The 21108-nt window shown below is 39.5% G+C and overlaps 1 protein-coding gene across 4 annotated transcripts in view; it reads right to left on the bottom strand.

The window, feature by feature from the left end:
- Positions 1-21108, bottom strand: part of ECD (ecdysoneless cell cycle regulator) — a 35193-nt gene that overhangs the window by 3332 nt on the left and 10753 nt on the right. For 3 of the 4 annotated variants that reach the window (XM_055275797.2, XM_063637530.1, XM_063637529.1), the window contains exons 4-12: positions 20251-20338; positions 19958-20136; positions 17937-18129; positions 15958-16086; positions 11504-11632; positions 9050-9135; positions 2080-2186; positions 1756-1942; positions 450-517 (exon numbers count right to left, since the gene is read on the bottom strand). In XM_055275797.2, the coding sequence (XP_055131772.1) occupies positions 450-517; positions 1756-1942; positions 2080-2186; positions 9050-9135; positions 11504-11632; positions 15958-16086; positions 17937-18129; positions 19958-20136; positions 20251-20338 (1166 nt within the window). The remainder of the gene's footprint in view (positions 1-449; positions 518-1755; positions 1943-2079; positions 2187-9049; positions 9136-11503; positions 11633-15957; positions 16087-17936; positions 18130-19957; positions 20137-20250; positions 20339-21108) is intronic. The other variant, XM_055275798.1, reaches the window with a different exon arrangement.

Here is a 21108-nt window from a genome sequence, read left to right as displayed (position 1 = left end):
AGGTCAGGAGATCGAGACCATCCTGGCTAACACAGTGAAACCCTGTCTCTACTAAAAATACAAAAAAATTAGCCGGGTGTGGTGGCAGGCGCCTGTAGTCCCAGCTACTCGGGAAGCTGAGGCAGGATAAAGGCGTGAACTTGGGAGGCAGAGCTTGCAGTGAGCCGAGATTGCGCCACTGCACTCCAGCCTGAGCAACAGAGTGAGACTCTGTCTCAAAAAAAAAAAAAAAAAAAAATTTAATGAGCAGCTACTATATATGTCAAGCACTAAGCTAGGCAGTCTGTACAAAATTATTCATGGGTAGTAATTCATGGTTGAAAGCAACTCAAAACTAGGAAGAGAAAGCAAATATTTTGGCTTCTGAGATATCTAATAACCCAATGCTCTAGCAACAGCCATACTACTTACAGTTTCAAAATGAAAGTCAACATCACACCACTACTTACCTAAAATCTTATCAAAATAATTAAGAAAAGAATCTGCATCAAAAGTGATTGGAGCTTCAGAAGGTTCTCTGCAATATTAAAGGACAAAGACAATTAATTTATTCTAAATACAACTGTTTGAAACTTTTCTAAAGTGGTGCCATTCTTAGGAAAGCTACTAAAGATAGAATTTCTAAGGAGGCACAGCAAGAAAAATTGTAGTTTAAGTTTTAAAAATCCTTGAGTTTACTGGCCTTGCAGGACAACAGAAATGGGAAAGTCTGATAAATGAAAAGTAAAAATTGCATCTTGTTTATGTACATTTAGCTTATGCTGATTTAGGGACCTACCCACTCTCTAGCCCCAGTAAGATACCTAGCATTAGCAAAACCATTATTTATTTGAGTTAATTTAAATAAAGCCTGTTCTTTTAAGAACTAAAGTTTAAAAAATAAACAGCAACATATCTTCCCTTATCCCTGCTTTCTTAAAGCAGGAATACCAAATATAAATTTAGATCTTTCATCAGTTTCAAGAGCATCAACACTAATGATGATATATTTGATACACAAGTAACAATTTTTTTTTTTTTTTTTTTTTTTGAGACAGAGTCTCGCTCTGTCGCCCAGGCTACAGTGCAGTGGTGCAATCCCAGCTCATTGCAACCTCTGCCTTCTGGGGTCAAGCGATTCTCCTGCCTCAGCCTCCCAAGTAGCTGGGATTACAGGCGTGCACCACCATGCCCAGCTAATTTTTGTATTTTTAGTAGAGACGGGGTTTCACCATGCTGGCCAGGCTGGTTTCGAACTCCTGACCTTGTGATCCGCCCGCCTCGGCCTCCCAAAGTACCAGGATTACAGGCGTGAGCCACCGCGCCCAGCCTACAAGTAATAATTATATCTACCTGTTTTTCCTGTTACTTGCCAAATGTAATTTCACATTTCTGTTATTATTTCTGTCTCTGATGAATCCCTTTGAGTTTTCAGTATCCAATCTGCTTGCAGGGTGGGAGATCAGAGGTCTGAACTTATTGAAAGCTAAATGTTGAGCCCATAAAGCTACTAAAGAGTAAAGTATATGGTTTCCCTGTGTGGTTCTGGATGATGGTTTTTAGGGTGATCTTTCTGGCTTATTTGAAGGATTGCAAAGGATGAGGCTTCTAGAAATCTGACTTCAGATAAGTTATCACCATACTAGGCACAAAAAAGAAAGAAAGCAGTACAACTCATTTACTCAAAAAAAAAAAAAAAAAGTGGAAATGGCAATGACTATGACTTCAACATTTGGGTTCTAACTATTTATATATTTATACTTTAACACAAATTACTGAGGCAGCTCTGCTCCCTTGTGGGTTGAGACTTTGGATATGAAAGCTTTCATGCTCTCTGAGACTTGAGTTAAGTCACAGTTCTGCTCCTTCTCCTCCTTGGAAACAGACTCTGATTCTTTTTTGCCAGCAGCTTCCTGCAGCAGCTGGTCCAGCTGATCTGGTGAGAGATTTAACCACTGGTCATCTGAAAAAGAAGAAAGCATAATATTGCCATTCTACATTCACATAAGTCCTCTTAGGAGAGGATCCTGTGAGACTTAGCAGAACATTTTAATTTTTTTTTTTTTTAACCCTTCCACTGTATCCTGGTCCATCACTTACCATCCCCTGGGGGAAGATTAGCTGCTTCTTTCTTAAGGTCTTCTATATCAAATGGTATTGTCTGTAATAAGGTTAAGATTTCTTCACCAGGGCTCATAGCAAGAGAACTATGAAAAATAAAAAACATGAGTATTTCTTCATAAAAGAACCTAGAATAGTAATCATAAATACATAGTATTTTAACGTTGGAAGGGATTAGCTATCTAATTTGGGGAGTTTATTTTTTTATTTTTTTATTTAAGAGATGGGGTTTCACTGTTGCCCAGAATGGACTTGAACTCCTGGGTTCAAGTGATCCTCCCACTTCAGCCTCCCAAGTAGCCGGCACTACAAGTACATGCCAAAACACCTGGCTCTAATTTGTTTGTTTGTTTTTAACAGAGTCTCACTCTGTCACCCAGGCTGGAGTGCAGTGGTGCCACCTCGGCTCACCACAATCTCCGCCTCCCGGGTTGAAGCGATTCTCCTGCCTCAACCTCCCAAGTAGCTGAGACCACAGGCATGCGCCACCATGCCCGGCTAATTTTTGTATTTTTAGTAAAGATGGGGTTTCACTATATTGGCCAGGTTGGTCTCGAACTCCTGACCTCATGATCCCCCTGCCTTGGCCTCCCAAAGTGCTGGGATTACAGACATGAGCCACCGCACCCGGCCTTCTAATTTGTTTTTAAGCATATTTTTAGGTTGCAGATCCCTTTTTCTCAAACAAAACTTTTACCAGGAACTCTAAAATATAGAAGGGCTCAAATAAAAATGGCCTTCATTAAAGTGGAGGATAGGCCAGGCACGGTGGCTCATGCCTATAATCCCAGCACTTTGGGAGGCCAAGGCGGGGAGATCACTTGAGGTCAACAGTTCACTTGGCCAACATGGTGAAACCCTGTCTCTACTAAAAATACAAAAATTAGCTGGGCATTGTAGCACGTGCCTGTAATCCCAGCTACTCGGGAGGCTGAGGCAGGAGAATTGCTTGAACCCGGGAGGTGGAGGTTGCAGTCAGCCACCCCAGCATGGGCGACAGAGCAAGACTCAATAAATAAATAAAATAAAATAAAATAAAAATAAATAAAGTGGAGGATAGAGGCTCAGAGATCTACACAATTGGCCTTCCCTTTTGACTCTGAAGCAGGCTCCATGGAACATCATTATGAAGCCACTGATCTCGTATAATTCTTTCTATACATATATGCATAGACAGAGTCTCTATATATGTATATATATGTACATAGAAAGTTGTATTATGTTAATAGTACATATACATATAAAACACGTACTAAAAAATACATAAAAATATACATATAATATATATATTTTATATATGAGGAAAAGAAGTTCCAGAAGGAAAGTATCAATTAAAATTTATCTAGCGTGTATTAAATGCTATGCTAACACTTTAAATACATTTTCTTATTGAGTCCTCTCATTACTATTATAGAAGGTAATAATCCTGTTTTACAGATGAGAAAACCAGCGCCCAGGGAAGTTCTATAACTTTTGCAAAGTCTGTATTACCCAGGAGGCGGAGGTTGCAGTGAGCCAAGATCGTGCCATTGCACTCCAGGCTGGGCAACAAGAGCAAGACTCCGTCGGCCGGGTGTGGTAGCTCATGCCTGTAATCCCAGCACTTTGGGAGGCCGAGGCGGGCGGATCACGAGGTCAAGAGATCGAGACCATCCTGGCTAACACAGTGAAACCCCATCTCTACTAAAAAAAAAAAAAAAAAAAAAAAATTAGCCAGGAGTGGTGGTTACCTGTAGTCCCCAGGTACTTGGGAGGCTGAGACAGGAGAATGGCGTGAACCCAGGAGGCGGAGCTTGCAGTAAGCTGGGATCGTGCCACTGCACTCCAACCTGGGCACAGAGCAAGACTCCGTCTCAAAAAAAAAAAAAAAAAAAAAAAAACAGAGAGACTCCGAAAAAAGAAAAAAAAAATCCTCATTCTTTAAGACTTAACTCAAATACCACCTCCCTGAAGCCTTCCATTATCTTTCCTTTTTTAACTTCTCTGCTTCAACCTTAGTGAAAGTTTATTACCTTCTCTCTATAACTCTCTTTAGCATTTGATATTCCAGAATGATTTTTATTTTGCCTTTTGTTATGATTATTTGAGTTATTCTTTTCTCTCTCCTAGTAATGTTTACATATTAATAATACAGAGTAGAGACAGTTCCCCATCACCTACGTGATTTTGCAAGGTATGCAAATGTTTATCCAATTAAAGCAAGTCCTTTATACAACTTGATTTGATCCATTCTTAATAGTTCAGACAGGGTGCCATCAATTTATGTAACAAATCATGTCACCATTATGTCACTCACTCAACACGTAAGTATCTCTGTGCATAGTTTCTTTTTTTTCTTTTTCTAAGACAGGGTCTCACTCTGTCGCCTAGGCTAGAGTGCGTGGCATGATCACAGCTCACTGCAGCCTTGACTCTTGGGATCAAGCAATCTTCCTATCTCAGCAAGTAGCTGGGATTACAGGCATTAGCCACTGTGCTGGCTATTTATTTATTTTTAATTTGAGTAGCTGGGATTACAGGTGCCTACCACCTCATCTGGCTAATTTTTTGTATTTGTAGTAGAGATGGGGTTTCACCATGTTGGCCAGGTTGGTCTCGAACTCCTGACCTCAGGTGATTCGCCCACCTCAGTCTCCCAAAATGCTGGGATTACAGGTGTGAGCCACTGCGCCTGGCCTATTTATTTTTAATTGACAAAAAAGTGTATAGGTTTATCATGTACCTTAAAAATATTGTAGAGATGTAATCCCAGCACTTTGGGAGGCTGAAGAGGGCAGATCACAAGGTCAGGAGATCGAGACCATCCTGGCCAACATGGTGAAACTCTGTCTGTGCTAAAATACAAAAAAGATTAGCCGAGTGTGATGGCATACGCCTGTAGTCCCAGCTACTCAGGAGGCTGAGGCAGGGGCATCACTTGAACCCGGGAGGCGGAGGCTGCAGTGAGCCGAGATCGCGCCACTACAATCCAGCCTGGCGACAGAGAGAGACTCCATCTCAAAAAAAAAAAAAAATTTTTTTAGAGAAAGCTAATGTCTCCTTTGATGACCACTGACACCCATCCCAATCCATTGTCTTGCTCCCCAGAGGTGACTGCTTTCTCAAGTACACTTTGGCGCTTTTCTCTCTCTCTCTGTGTATATATATTTCTGTTTCTATTTCTTGTATTTGCTGTCTGTCCTTTTGCTGGAATGTTATTCCCCTAAATACCTGAATGCCTCACTCCTTCACTTCATTCGGGTCCCTTCTCAAAGAAAACTTCCTTAGAAAGGCCTTCCTTGACTAATCTATCTAGAAGAGCAGTCTCTACTCCTGTATCCCACACACTGCTTTTTCTTCATAGCACTTACCACCCTCTAACATTACATAATGGCTTGCAGTCTTTCTCCTGCATTAGCATGTAAGCTCTATAAGGACGAGGACACTTTGGGTTCACTTATTGTATCCCCAGTACCTGGAATAGGGCCTGGCACATAGGAGGCATTCAATAAATATTTGTTGAATAAATGAATATATATGTATCTATAAATAATGTATAGTTTTGTTTTGTTTTGAGACGGAGTCTTGCTCTGTCACCTAGGCTGGAGTGCAGTGGCGCAATGTCGGCTCACCGCAACCTGCACCTCCAGGGTTCATGCGATTCTCCTGCCTCAGCCTCCCGAGCAGCTGGGACTACAGGTGCATGCCAACACGCCCAGCTAATTTTTGAATTTTTAGTAGAGACAGGGTTTCACCATATTGGCCAGGCTGGTCTTGAACTCCTGACCTCATGATCCACCCGCCTTGGCCTCCCAAAATGCTGGCATTACAGGCGTGAGCCACTGCGCCCAGCCTGTATAGTATTTTGTATATTTAAAATTTTTATATGTGTAACATCCACACGGTATATATTTTATTCTTTTTCATTTTATTTATTTATTTATTTTTATTTTTATTTTTTATTTTTTATTTTTTTTTTTTTTTGAGACAGAGTCTCGCTCTGTCACCCAGGCTGGAGTGCAGTGGTGTGATCTCGGCTCACTGCAAGCTCCACCTCCCGGGTTCACGCCATTCTCCTGCCTCATCCTCCCGAGTAGCTGGGACTACAGGCGCCTGCCAACACGCCCGGCTAATTTTTTGTATTTTTAGTAGAGACGGGGTTTCAGCGTGTTAGCCAGGATGGTCTCAATCTCCTGACCTCGTGATCCGCCTGCCTCGGCCTCCCAAAGTGCTGGGATTACAGGCTTGAGCCACCGTGCCCGGCTCTTTTTCATTTTAATTTTTAATTTTTGTGGGTATATAGTAGGTGTATATATTTATAGGGTATATGAGATGTTTTGATACAGGCATGTAATGTGAAATAAGCACATCACGGAGAATGGGATATCCATCCTCTCAAGCATTTATCCTTCGAGTTACAATCTAATTACACTCTATGTTAAATGTACAATTATTATTGACTATAGTCACCCTGTTGTGCTATCAGATAGTAGGTCTTACTCATTCGTTCTATTTTTTTTTTTTTGGTACCCATTACCGTACGTATTTATAACTTGCTTTTTTTTTTTTTTTCACTGACATTATGTTTTTGAAATCTATTCATTTAGATCAGTGGTTCCCAACCAGGGACAATTTTGCCCCCCAGGTACATCTGGCAATGTCTGGAGACATTTTTGGTTGTCATGATTGGGGGATGAGGGAGAAGTGCTATTGATATTTACTGGATAGAGGCCAGCGATGCTGTTAAATGTCCTATGAAGTGCAAGCCAGTCTCTCACAATAAATTATCAGATCCAAAATATCAGTAGCACTGAGGTTGAAAAATCCTAAATCAGATATATGTAAATATAGTTAATCTCTGGTTAACTACTAGATAGTAGGCTATCATATAAATACACTGCAATTCATTTATCCATTATTGATGGATACTTTTGGTTGCTTATAATTTTTCACTATTACAATCTCTGATAAATTGGGGGAAAGTCTATGATACTATATGTAGGAGCTAAAAATAATTCTGAACTGAGAGTCAGAGAGCAGAATAATGGTTGGCTGGGCGCAGTGGCTCACACTTGTAATCCCAGAACTTTGAGAAGCCAAGGCAGGGGGATCTCTTAAACCCAGGAGGTCAAGATTGCAATGAGCTATGACTGTACCACTGCACTCCAGCCTGGGCAACAGAGTGAGACTCTATCTCAAATAATAATAACAATAAAAGTAGAATGATGGGTACCAGAGGCTGGGAAGGGTAGCAGAGAGCGGGGGGAAAAAGGGGGATAGTTAATGGTTACAAAAATTAGTTAAATAGAAGGAATAAGAGCTAGTGTTTGCTGCTCTGCCTATGGAGTAGCCATTCTTTATTCCTTTACTTTCTTAATAAACGTACTTTCACTTTACTCTATGGACTTGCCCCAAATTCTTTCTTGCATGAGATCCAAGAACCCTCTCTTGGGGTCTGGATCTGGAACGCTTTTTAGTAACACCTTCCTGGCAAATCCCAAAAAATATTTTTTAAAAAATTAAAAAGAATGTTTGGTAGCACAACAGGGTGACTATAGTTAATAATAATTTATTATATAGTTCCAAATACCTTAAAAAAATGGAATAACTAAAAATATTCCCAACACAAAGAAATGATAAATGCTTGAGGTGATGGAAAACTTAATTACCCTGATTTGATCATTATACATTGTATGCCACATGGACATTATACATGTAATCACATGTACCCCATAAATATGTACAACTAGTATGTATCCACAATAATCAAAAAATTAATGGCTGGGTGCATTGGCTCATGCCTGTAATTTCAGCACTTTGGGAGGCCAAGGTGGGTGGATCACCTGAGGTCAGGAGTTTGAGACCAGTCTGGCCAACATGGTGAAACCCCATCTCTACTAAAAATACAAAAATTAGCCAGACATGGTGGTGCATGCCTATAGTCCTAGCTACTCAGGAGGCTGAGGCAGAAGAATCACTTGAACCTGGGAGGTGGAGCACTGCACTCCAGCCTGGGCGACTAAGCGAGTCTCTGCCTAAAAAAAAAAAATAAATAATAATAACAATAAATGAAAAAAAGTGAAAATGAAAGGTAAATCTAAAATAAAAGTCTACGATATTAATTCAGCTATTTTAAAAAAAACCACAAACTGGGAATTCAACAACAGGTCTGGAGGGAGATGGAAGTTTGGTTTTAAACTGTTTAAAAATTATCCTGGTGCGCAGAATGGGAGCCTCTCCTGCAACATAAATTAAAATGTTGGACATTTAAGCTACTTGTAATTTTTTCCCCAACAGTAAAAAATAGTTGAGTAAATTATGGGGGTACATCCGTTTGCTGAAATATTGTGCAGCTTTTTGTTTTTTTTTTTTTGAGACGGAGTCTCGCTCTGTCACCAGGTGCAATCTCAGCTTACGGCAACCTCCGCCTCCTGAGTTCAAGCGATTCTCCTGACTCAGCCTCCCTAGTAGCTGGGACTACAGGCACACACCATCATGCCCAGCTAATTTTTGTATTTTTAGTAGATACAGGGTTTCACCATGTTGACCAGGATGGTCTCGATCTTTTGACCTCGTGATCTGCCTGCCTCAGCCTCCCAAAGTGCTGCGATTATAGGCGTGAGCCACCGTGCCTGGCCATATTGTGCAGCTTTTAAAAATTATGTTTATAAAGACTTCGTAATGCCATGGAAAATGTGATATCATGATGAGTAAAATTACATAGAGGAGGATGCAAAATTTCTTTCGTTGTTTTTTTTTCTTTTTTGAGGCAGAGTCTCACTCTGTCATCCAGGCTAGAGTGCAGTGGCATGATCGCTTGAGCCCAGGAGGCGGAGGTTGCCAGCCTGGGTGACAGAGTGAGACTCTGTCTCAAAAAAATAAATAACTAAGAATAATAAATAATAAATAAAAACTAAAAAGAACTACTTAAATACCAATCTTTGTAGTAGGAGTCTTAATAATAACTCACCTTTCTGGCCGGTCTACTGAGAGCTGGAAGTAATTCTCTGCCATTTCTAGCCTTTCCCGGTACTGAGCAGAACCTTCTATCAGTCCCTTAAAAAAAAAAAAATGGTCTATCAGAACACTACTCACAAGTTGTCATGAAAAAAAATGTGTTCACCAGCAACTTTCAGGGAGGCAGCAAATAATCTACTACTCAGGAATCACGTGCCCCAAGTCCTAGGCCCTATTTTATCATTAATGGGCCTGTTTGAGCACCAGTTTCTTCAAATGAGGGGACTCGGCTAGATATAGTGATTCCTAATCTTTTTCACCATTAAGGGCCTATTTCCAGTTTGGAGAGTTTTCTACCATTTTCTTTTACTTAATTACTTATTAAGATATAATATTAAGATATAATTGGCTGGGTGCGATGGCTCATGCCTATAATCCCAACACTTTGGGAGGATGAGGTGGGCAGATTGCTTGAGCTCAGGAGTTCAGGAACAGCCTGGGCAACATGGTGAGACCCTGCCTCTACAAAAAAAAAAAAAAATTAAAGATATAACTGATTAACTAGTGATTCACAAAACAAAGTACAGAAAGTTTGCCAAGTAGAACAAAAAATGGCAAAATCCCACCATTACTATCATTTGTGTTTTCTAAATGCCTATTTATAGTGATAGTCGTACTTAGTATTTTACATTTTTTAAGAATATACTGGCTGGGCACTGTGGCTCATGCTTATAATCCCAGTACTTTGAGAGGCGGAGGTGGGAGGGTCACTTGAGGACATGAGTTTGAGACCAGCCTGGGCAACATAGCAAGACTTCGACTCTACTAAAAAGAAAAAAAAAAAATCTTTAGCCAGGCAACGGTGGCACATGCCTACAGTCTCAGCTATTTGACAGGCTGAGGCAGGAGGATCACTTGAGCCTAGGAGTTCGAGGCTGCAGTGAGCTATGATCCTACCACAACACTCTGGCTTGCGTGACAGAGCAAGACCCTGTACAATAACAATAACAACAACAGTAATAGCTGGGCACGGTGGCTCACACCTGTAATCCCAGCACTTTGGGAGGCCAAGGCGGATGGATCACCTGAGGTCAGGAGTCCGAGACCAGCCTGGCCAACATGGTGAAACGCCATTTCTACTAAAAATACAAAAATCGGCTGGGTGTGGTGATGTGGGCCTGTAATCCCAGCTACTCAGGAGGCGGAGGCTGAGGAGAATCGCTTGAACCTAGGAGGCAGAGGTTGTAGTGAGCCGATATTGTGCCATTGCACTCCAGCCTAGGCGACAAGAGCAAAACCCCATGCCAAAAAAAAAAAAAAAAAAAAAAAAACCATATATATACTATAATATCATTAGTACTTTTCGTATTGCTGTGCCATCTTTATCATCATCATATTCTTAGGGACTTTTCTACTTCTTGGATATTTCCTTTAAAAAGATTATTCAAAGTGAAGGTTCCAAGTTTGAACCTTTCTATACCTCTTGGAAGACACTACCAAATTACTTTCCAATTAAGATTCTACCATGAGTTCGTGTCCTTTGTAGGGACATGGATGAAATTGGAAAACATCATTCTCAGTAAACTATCGCAAGGACAAAAAACCAAACACCGCATGTTCTCACTCATAGGTGGGAATTGAACAATGAGAACTCATGGACACAGGAAGGGGAACATCACACTCCGGGGACTGTTGTGGGGTGGGGGAGGGGGGAGGGACAGCATTAGGAGATATAGCTAATGCTAAATGATGAGTTAATGGGTGCAGGAAATCAACATGGCACATGGATACATATGTAACAAACCTGCACATTGTGCACATGTACCCTAAAACCTAAAGTGTAATAAAAAAAAAAGTCTTCTGATGTGTATAAAACAACTTTAATAAAACCAAACTAAATAAATAAGTGTTAATAAACACAGCTGCTTTTCTTAAAAAAAAAAAAAAAAAAGATTCTACCAATTTGCAATGTTACCAGCAAGGTATAGGAGTATTATTTTTACCATACTCTGGACAGCACAGAATATCATTCACATCCTTTTGACATACATGAAAGACATTCTTCATTACTGTGTTCATATATATATCTTTACTACCTGTGAAGTTGAATATTTTAAGAGAAATTTACTAGGTATCTTTTAATAATTTTTAAAATCCACATCTTTGCTAATTTTCCTATCTGGTGTTTTCATGTTTGCATTATCAAGTTTTTGCGAGTTGTTTTATCTAGTACAAATAATCACTTTCATCATTTAATGCCAACAGTGTTAGTTTTTCTCTAATACTGGAAACAGTTCATAGATACCTCCTTCATTAGCACCTGAGTACCACTGAAGTAGAAAGGTCTCCTTTAAGTCTAGCTTCCATAATTATCTCATACATTTAAATATGGACTATAGGACTTTAAGTCGCTGGCTTGATTTTCCCTGGATTGAATACTTAAAAACAAATACATTGCAAGTCCTACCTTAAAGTAATCATTCTTTTTCAGACTTTCAAGGAAACTGGCCCAGAGTGGTGAGGCAGTCACAAGAGATTTCTTGCAGTCAGAAAAATGTGGGCTACATTTGGAGCATAAGATCTCAAATCCATGAGCCTAGATGAGATAGGTAGAATTTTTGTTACTAAGTTCCTTTTTTCCCCATATCTTATTATAACACATTACTTTCTTTCCATTGAGCCACACTCTAGAACTAGATGACTGGATACATGGGCATTTGGACAATTATAACACTTTTTGAATTTTATGAAAAATATAAACTTATTCCCAAGTTTCTCAATCATTATAGATTACTAAAAACATAAAAGGAAAGAAAATGATATTCAACAAAGATTCCTGTTCTCTTCAAAGAGATTCCTTTTCCTGCTGATTACAAAACCAGAAATTTACATTTATTTTTTGATTATGAACAGGGTTACAAAAGGTTTCTTGTACAACAGAAATTATACATAAATTGAACATGATCTCAGACATAGTAAAGGGAGGAAATCACTTCATTTTAAAAGTCCTTTGATTAAAAAAATATAATAGATGCACATGGCTAAATAATTCAAACAGGGAGCTTCCCTGATCGAGATAGAGAACACCATTACTAACTTCTTGCCCATCATTTCAGAAGTAACCTACACACTGAAGTAGATATGTGTGTGCCTCTCTGTATGCATAGCTTTCTACTCCACCCCTTTTATGCTCAATGGACGCATACACACTATTCTACACCTTGCTTTTTATACTTAACCATACAACTTGGAGATCACTCACATGAGCACACACAAATTTATCCATCTTACTTCATGGCTAGAGCATTATTTATTTAACTGTTCCCCTACTAATGGACATTTAAGTAGTTTCCAGTCGCTTGCTACTATGAACAATGCTGTCATGACTATGCTCCATATATGTCCTTGTATATATGTAAAATACATAGAGACTCATTTTCTAGAACTGAAAATGCTGATCAAAAAGGTTTGTGCATTTTAAATGTTGATGGATACAGATGGTCCCCAACTTAAGATGGTTTGACTTAACAATTTTTTGACTTTATGATGGTGTAAAAGCAATATGCATTCAGTAGAAACCTTACTTATAATTTTTATCTTTTCGCAGGCTAGCAATATGCATACTGTCTCATGATGCTGGATACACAGTGGCAGCAAGCTGCAGGTGGCAATGTGATCACAAAGGCAATCAACCAATACTGTACTCTATAGTATACTGTATTCAATAAATTACATGACATATTCAACAATTTATTATAAAATAGGCTTTGTGTTAGATGATTTTGCCCAACTGTATGCTAATGTAAGTATTCTGAGCCCATTTAAGGTATGCTAGGCTAAGCTATGATGTTTGGTGGGTTAGCTGTATTAAATATATTTTTGACTTATGGTATTTTCAATTTTTGATGGGTTTATCAGGAAGTAACCCCACTGTAAGTCAAGGAATATCTGTTTTGCCAAAATGTTCTCCTAAGGGATACAATCAATTTATATTCCTATCAACAATGTAGCTACATTAAATATATTTTTAACTTATGATATTTTCAATTTTTGACAGGTTTATCAGGAAGTTACCCCACTGTAAGTCAAGGAACATCTGTTTTGCCAAAATGTTCTCCTAAGGGATACAATCAATTTATATTCCTATCAACAATGTCTGAGAGTGTTTTTCTCTATATATTCTCAACAACCCAGTATGTATTATCAAGCCGTTTGATGCTTGCTAATAAACGATGAAAAACACTATTCTGAGGAAGAATCAATATCGTGAAAATGGCCATACTGCCCAATGTAATTTATAGATTCAATGCCATCCCCATCAAGCTACCAATGACTTTCCTCACAGAATTGGAAAAAACTAAAGTTCATATACAACCAAAAAAGAGCCTGCATTGCCAAGTCAATCCTAAGCCAAAAGAACAAAGCTGGAGGCATCATGCTACCTGACTTCAAACTATACTACAAGGCTACAGTAACCAAAACAGTAAGGTACTGGTACCAAAACAGAGATATAGACCAATGGAACAGAACAGAGCCCTCAGAAATAATGCCACATATCTACAACTATCTGATCTTTGACAAACCTGACAAAAACAAGAAATGGGGAAAGGATTCCCTATTTAATAAATGGTGCTGGGAAAAGTGGTTAGCCATATGTAGAAAGCTGAAACTGGATCCCTTCCTTACACCTTATACAAAAATTAATTCAAGATGGATTAAAGACTTAAATGTTAGACCTAAAACCATAAAAACCCTAGAAGAAAACCTAGGCAATACCATTCAGGACATAGGCATGGGCAAGGACTTCATGTCTAAAACACCAAAAGCAATGGCAACAAAAGCCAAAATTGACAAATGCGATCTAATTAAACTAAAGAGCTTCTGCACAGCAAAAGAAACCACCATCAGAGTGAACAGGCAACCTACAGAATGGGAGAAAAATTTTGCAATCTACTCATCTGACAAAGGGCTAATATCCAGAATCTACAAAGAACTCGCACAAATTTACAAGAAAAAAACAAACAACCCCATCAAAAAGTGGGCAAAGGATATGAACAGACACTTCTCAAAAGAAGACATTTATGCAGCCAAAAGACACATGAAAAAATGCTTGTCATCACTGGCCATCAGAGAAATGCAAATCAAAACCACAATCAGATACCATCTCACACCAGTTAGAATTGCGATCATTAAAAAGTCAGGGAACAACAGGTGCTGGAGAGGATGTGGAGAAATAGAAACAATCTTACACTGTTGGTGGGACTGTAAACTAGTTCAACCATTGTGGAAGTCAGTGTGGCGACTCCTCAGGGATCTAGAACTAGAAATACCATTTCACCCAGCCATCCCATTACTGGGTATATACCCAAAGGATTACAAATCATGCTGCTATAAAGACACATGCACACGTATGTTCATTGTGGCACTATTCACAATAGCAAAGACTTGGAACCAACTCAAATGTCCAACAATGATAGACTGGATTAAGAAAATGTGGCACATATACACCATGGAATACTATGCAGCCATAAAAAATGATGAGTTCATGTCCTTTGTAGGGACATGGATGAAGCTGGAAACCATCATTCTCAGCAAACTATCGCAAGGACAAAAAACCAAACACTGCATTTTCTCACTCACAGGTGGGAATTGAACAATGAGAACACACGGACACAGGAAGGGGAACATCACACACTGGGGCCTGTTGTGGGGTGGGGGGAGGGGGGGAGGGATAGCATGAGGAGATATACCTAATATAAATGACGAGTTAATGGGTGCAGCACACCAACATGGCGCGTGTATACGTATGTAACAAACCTGCACATTGTGCATATGTACCCTAAAACTTAAAGTATAATAATAAAAAAAAGAAAATCTAGACATTCCTATCAATGTCTAGATTGTAACTTTTTTTTTTTTTTTTTTGAGATGGAGTCTCGCTCTGTCACCCAGGCTGGAGTGCAGTGGCGCGATCTCGGCTCACTGCAAGCTCCGCCTGCCGGGTTCACGCCATTCTCCTGCCTCAGCCTCTCCGAGTAGCTGGGACTGCAGGCGCCCGCCACCACACCCGGCTAATTTTTTTTGTATTTTTGGTAGAGATGGGGTTTCACTGTGGTCTCGATCTCCTGACCTCCTGATCCGCCCACCTCGGCCTCCCAAAGTGCTGGGATTACAAGCGTGAGCCACCGCGCCCGGCCTAGATTGTAACATTTTTGAAAGCAAACAAAAAAAAAGAAAAACACTATTTTGTAGCTTTAAAGTGCATTTCTTTTATTATGAGTAAGATTCAATATTTTTCATATGTTTAACTTAAAGGTCACCTGTATTTCCTTTTCTGTGGACTATGTTCATAGTTCCTGAACATTTTAAAATTAATTGGTTAGTATTATCTTTTTCATATTGACTTAAAGGAACACTTTATATATTAGAGAAGTCAGTTCTTTTTCATTTAGACTGCAAATATAACACTTTTTCCAGATTTGCTTTTGACTTTATTTATGGAGTTTTTCTTTCCCGTGCAGAAATGCTTAATTTTTGCACAATCAAATTTATCAGTCTTCCCTTTATAGCTTCTGGTTTCAAGTCATGCATAGAAAGGCCTTTCCTATTCAAATTATAAAAGGTTCTTGGTTTTTTTTCAAATTGTATAGTTTCAATTTTTATGTTCAAATATTTGATGCAATTGGAATTTATTTTGGTATAGGTATTAGGGAATCAACTTCAATTTTTCAGATGACTTCACACTTGTCCCATCATCACTTACTAAGTAATCCATTTTTTTCATTCTAATTTGAAATACCACATTTTACTGCATTCTTACATAAACAGGGTGTATTTCTGGACTTTGTATATTGTGTCACTATTCTATTAACAGCCCATTTACATAAAGAAAGAAAACAACATTTTCCGGTTCAACATTACCAATTTCATGCCCAATTCATGGGCTCGGTACTGGGGATCAGATGGAGGAGGAAGCCTGTATCCACTCCGCCGGTCTGGCACAAACCTTTGTTGCACCAACTGTGCATATAGACATTTAGTGAATGTGACCTGGGCATCAAGACACAAAATACATGAGTCTTTTCCTGAAATTAAGATTGTGAATAACACTTCACAGTTAAATATAATGAGAAGTCCATTTATAAGCTTCATATTCATATGAAATGCAAAGTAGATTCAACCTATTCACTGCCTACTTGTTTTTAGTAACAGCTTTATTGAGATACAACTCACATACCATAAAATTTACCCTACTGCTGGCCAGGCATGGTGGCTCATGCCTATAAAGCCAACACTTTGGGAGGCCAAGGTGGGCAGATCACCTGAGGTCAGGAGTTTGAGACCAGCCTGGCCAACATGGTGAAACCCTGTCTCTACTAAAAATACAAAAATTAGCCAGGCATGGTGGCACACGCCTCTAATCCCAGCTACTTGGGAGGCTGAAGCAGGAGAATTGCTTGAACCTGGGAGGTGGAGGAAGTTGCAGTGAGCTGAGATTGCTCCACTGCACTCCAGCCTAGGCAACAGAGCAAGACACTGTCGTAAAAAAAAAAAAAAAAAAAAAAAAATTTACCCTACTGCCTACTTTTTTAGTAATCACTAGTAAAATTCTTATCATTAGTTACATTATACAGCAATTAAATGGGTGGAGGATAAAGATAATTCTTTTTTTTTTTTTTTTCTGAGACAGGGTCTTGCTCTGTTGTAGAGGCTGGAGTGCAGTGAGCAATCATGGCTCACTGAAGCCTGAGGGATAGGGTTTCACCATGTTGGCCAGGCTGGTCTCAAACTCCTGACCTCAGGTGATCTGCCTACCTTGGCCTCCCAAACCTCCTGGGGTCAAACAATCCTCCCATGTCAGCCTCCCAAGTAGCGGGGATTACAGGCGCCCACCACCACACCTAGCTAATTTTTTTATTTTTTGTAGCGATGGGGTTCACCATGTTGCCCAGTCTGGTCTCAAACACCTGGGCTCAAGTGATCCACCTGCCTTGGTCACTCAAAGTGCTGGGATTACAGGTGTGAGCCACCATGCCGGGCCAAGAATAATTCTTAATTCTCTGGAAGAGATGAAATGTTTTATTGTTGAGAAGGAAATAATTAGGCCGGGTGTGGTGGCTCACACCTGTAATCCCAGCACTTTGGGAGGCTGAGGTGGGTGAATCACTTGAGGTCAGGAGTTTGAGACCAGCCTGGCCAACATGGCAAAACACCGTCTCTACTAAAAATACAAAAATCAGCTGGGCGTTTTGGGAGGTGACTGTAATCCCAGCTACTCGGGAGGCAGGAGAATCACTTGAGCCCAGGAAGCAGAGGTTGCAGTGAGCTGAGATGGCTCCACTACACTCCAGCCTGGGTGAGAGAGCGAGACTCTGTCTCAGAAAAAAAAAAAAAGGAAATAATTATAGAAATAGAAAAATATGGTCAAAAATAGCTATAAAACATTGAGTATAAAATGGGGAGGCAGGTCTCTTGAAAATTTCCTTCACTGGGTGCAAGAAAAGAAAAAATGTGTATAGTTTGAGCATCCCAAATGTAAATATTTGAAATCTAAAATGTTCCAAAATCCAAAACTTTTTGAGTCCCAACGATATGCTCAAAGTTTTGAGATTTCAGAATTTTCAGATTTGGGATGCTCAACTAGTAAGTATAATGGAAATATTCTAAAATCCAAATAAATCTGAAATCTGAAATACTTCTGGTCCCAAGCATTTCAGATAAGGAATATTCAATCTATATTAACATGCTATGAAGAAACAGAATATTTCCTTTTTTTTCTATAGAACAATTAAAATAATGTTTCATTCACTGAGCACTGAGAAATGTAAAAAGAAAAAAATAATAATGTTTCAACTCTGTTTCCAGTAAGAGAAACTAAATGACGAAGATAGAAATCTCACCGATGTCATTATTCGTGTTTCAGGCAAGAATGTCTTAAAAACACGACAAGCTCGCAGGTCAATAGGGTCTCGTAGGTAAAATGCCTGGACTGCTGCAGCCACCAATCTGGGGCGCTGCTTTAGCACTGCCACAATGCCAGCTGGAAGGAAGCAGTGTGCTCGATGAAGGGAGGCCTGAATTTTTTCTGGGTACCTGGGACAGGTAACATAATTACTTTCATTTTACAGTATATAAATACCTAGAATTCCATTCCCATTCTTTTTGACATCTTCTCTTTGTTCATCAAGAGCAGTATGTAGACAGTAACAAGAGAGATGAAAAAAGATACTGTATATACACTTAAGAATATAAGATAGAGGGAAAGAAAAAAGTAGGAAGAAATGGAAAATAAAGAAAAGGGATTATTGTAGCTCAATAAAAACAAAACAACTTTGGGAGGCTGAGGTGGGTGGATCACGAGGTCAGCAGATTGAGACCATCTTGGCTAACACGGTGAAACCCCATCTCTACTAAAAATACAAAAAATTAGCTGGGTGTAGTGGCATACGCCTTTAGTCCCAGCTACTCGGGAGGCTGACGTAGGAGAATCGCTTGAAGCTGGGAGGCAGAGGTTGCAGTGAGCCAAGATCACGCCACTGCACTCCAGCCTGGGTGACAAGGGCAAAACTCCATCTCAAAAACAAAACAAAACAAAAAAAACCTATTATACTTTGGAATAAAGATAAAATCAGAGTTTATTCTTCTAAAAGAATGGTACAAAGTATGCTGAAGCTAAAAGAGATTTTTATTTTTTATTTATTATTATTTTTGAGATGGAGTCTCGTTCTGTCGCCAGGCTGGAGTGCAGCGGTGCAACATCAGCTCACTGTAACCTCCACCTCCCTGCAACCTCCACCTCCCAGGTTCAAGTGATTTTCCTGCCCTCAGCCTCCTGAGTAGCTGGGACTACAGGGGCCTGCCACCACGCCTGGCTAATTTAGTAGAGACAGAATTTCACCATGTTGGTCAGGATGGTCTCGATCTCTTGACTTCGTGATCCACCCGCCCTGGCTTCCCAAAGTGCTGGGATTACAGGCGTGAGCCACCGCGCCCGGCCAAGAAGATTTTTAATATTGTTAATACCTGAATGGTGCTTAATATTTAATAGGTGCCCAAATTTGAATGGATGAACTAATATGTAATTAGGCTAAGACCTTCTTTTCTGAATAAAAGCTAAAGTTTTATTCAGAAACTGAATTCTGACATAGGTCAAAGAATCCCATATACAGACCCAGAACAACAGAAAAAACCTGAGCACCTTGTTTGTGCTCCATTAGGTTTCTACTTTTTTTTTTTTTTGAGACGGAGTCTCCTACTGTCGCCCGGCTGGAGTGCAGTGGCGTGATCTCAGCTCACTGCAACCTTTGCCTCCCAGGTTCAAACGATTCTCCTTGCCTCAGCCTCCAAAGTAGCTGAGATTACAGGCACCTGCCACCACGCCCTGCTTTTTTTTTTTTTTTTTTTAATTTTTTTTTTTATTTTTAGTAGAGACGGGATTTCACTATGTTGGCCAGGCTGGTCTTGAACTCCTGACCTCATGATCCGCCCCCCCCCCCCCCCCCCGCTCAGCCTCCCAAAGTGCTGGGATTACAGGTGTGAGCCATCGCTTCAGGCCGATGAAGTTTCTATTTTGAAAGGTCTCAAATTTTTTACCCATGGATATAGCTAATACTTAGCCACAACATCTAAGGTAAATAAATGCAAAAATATTGGAACAAGATTGTAACACTTCTGAATGGGAATTTAAAGATGTATCTGTTTCCCGATTTTAAAATCTGTAAGTTTATTAGTCTATTTCATAAAGAGGAATGAAGACAAAATGAAAATTAGCATTAATCTAGGTGAAAGGTATTTTATAGTCAAAGAAAGACTGATCAACTCCAACAGAGCTTTAAGGAAAACAAACAAAAATCAAAGAAAGACTGAACTACACAAAACCAAAAAGTTCCTTAATTAGCAATGGAAGTGTTATTTTTCTTACCCTCTGATGCGCCTATTCACAGCAGCTCGTATAGATTCTGAAGCAAGTATTTTTTCTGAATGTGCTGCGATTATATTCAATGCTTGTGGAATTGTTGGGGGTGTGGCGGGTAACCAAGATTCTGCTCCAGGTTTTCGTGATGCAGGAATAATACACAGTTCCCCATGGTGGAAAAATACCTGCAAATGGTATATTTTAATTTTCATAGTGGGCACTGGCAAACTGTAGGTACATATGAATGTAATGCAGCATGATTTCATCTCTATAAATTTTCTAAACTTGGGCATACCTACCCTATTGGTGCTATTATCAGGATCCAGCCATTTAGGGAGAAAGTCAGCAGCTTCTATTAACAAGAATTCACCATCATTGTCTTCAATCCTAATGCAAGAAAATTTCCAATTTTGCATTCAAAAAGCATATATCTGCTAGTAACCAAAACAGTTTTATTCTAATACATTTTCCTCTTCATCTTAGTAAATATTCGAGTATGTACTATGTGCAGATGGCTATAAGAAAGCAAAATATTTAAGCACTGAAGGAGACTATAAGATTGTGAGGAGGAGTTGAAGGTGGATATGATAAGGAGAGAAGATAAGCAATTTACATAAAGAAATACTAGACAAAAATATGAAAATATACAAAGTACTATAGGATTCCAAAAGAAAAAAAAAACATATAGCTGAGATTAGAAAAGCCTTCATGTAGGAGGTGTTATGTGGGCCTGAAAAGATAATTATTTCTGCTTCATTTGCATCACTTTTTTTTTTTTTTTTTTAATTTTAGAGACGGAGTCTCGCTCTGTCACCCAGGCTAGAGTTCAGTGGTATAATCTCGGCTCACTTCAACCTCCACCTCCCGTTTTCAGGCAATTATCCTGCCTCAGCCTCCCCAGCAGTTGGGATTACAAGTGCCCGCCACCATGCCCAGCTAATTTTTGTATTTTTAGTAGAGATAGAGTTTCACCATGTTGCCCAGGCTGGTCTCGAACTCCTGACCTGAAGTGATCCGCTCGCCTCAGCCTCCGAAAGTGCTAGGATTACAGGTGTGAGCCACCACGCCCGGCCTGTATCACTTTTTTAAATTTAATTTTTTAAAATAGGTTATACATTCACATGGTTACATTTAAAAAATATATATATTAAAAGTTA

The sequence above is a fragment of the Symphalangus syndactylus genome, chromosome 4, assembly GCF_028878055.3.
Source record: "Symphalangus syndactylus isolate Jambi chromosome 4, NHGRI_mSymSyn1-v2.1_pri, whole genome shotgun sequence".
In the NCBI taxonomy this organism is placed as follows: domain Eukaryota; kingdom Metazoa; phylum Chordata; class Mammalia; order Primates; family Hylobatidae; genus Symphalangus; species Symphalangus syndactylus.
The sequence above is the reverse complement of the archived record's forward strand: the minus strand, read 5'-3'. Positions and strand labels throughout refer to the sequence as shown.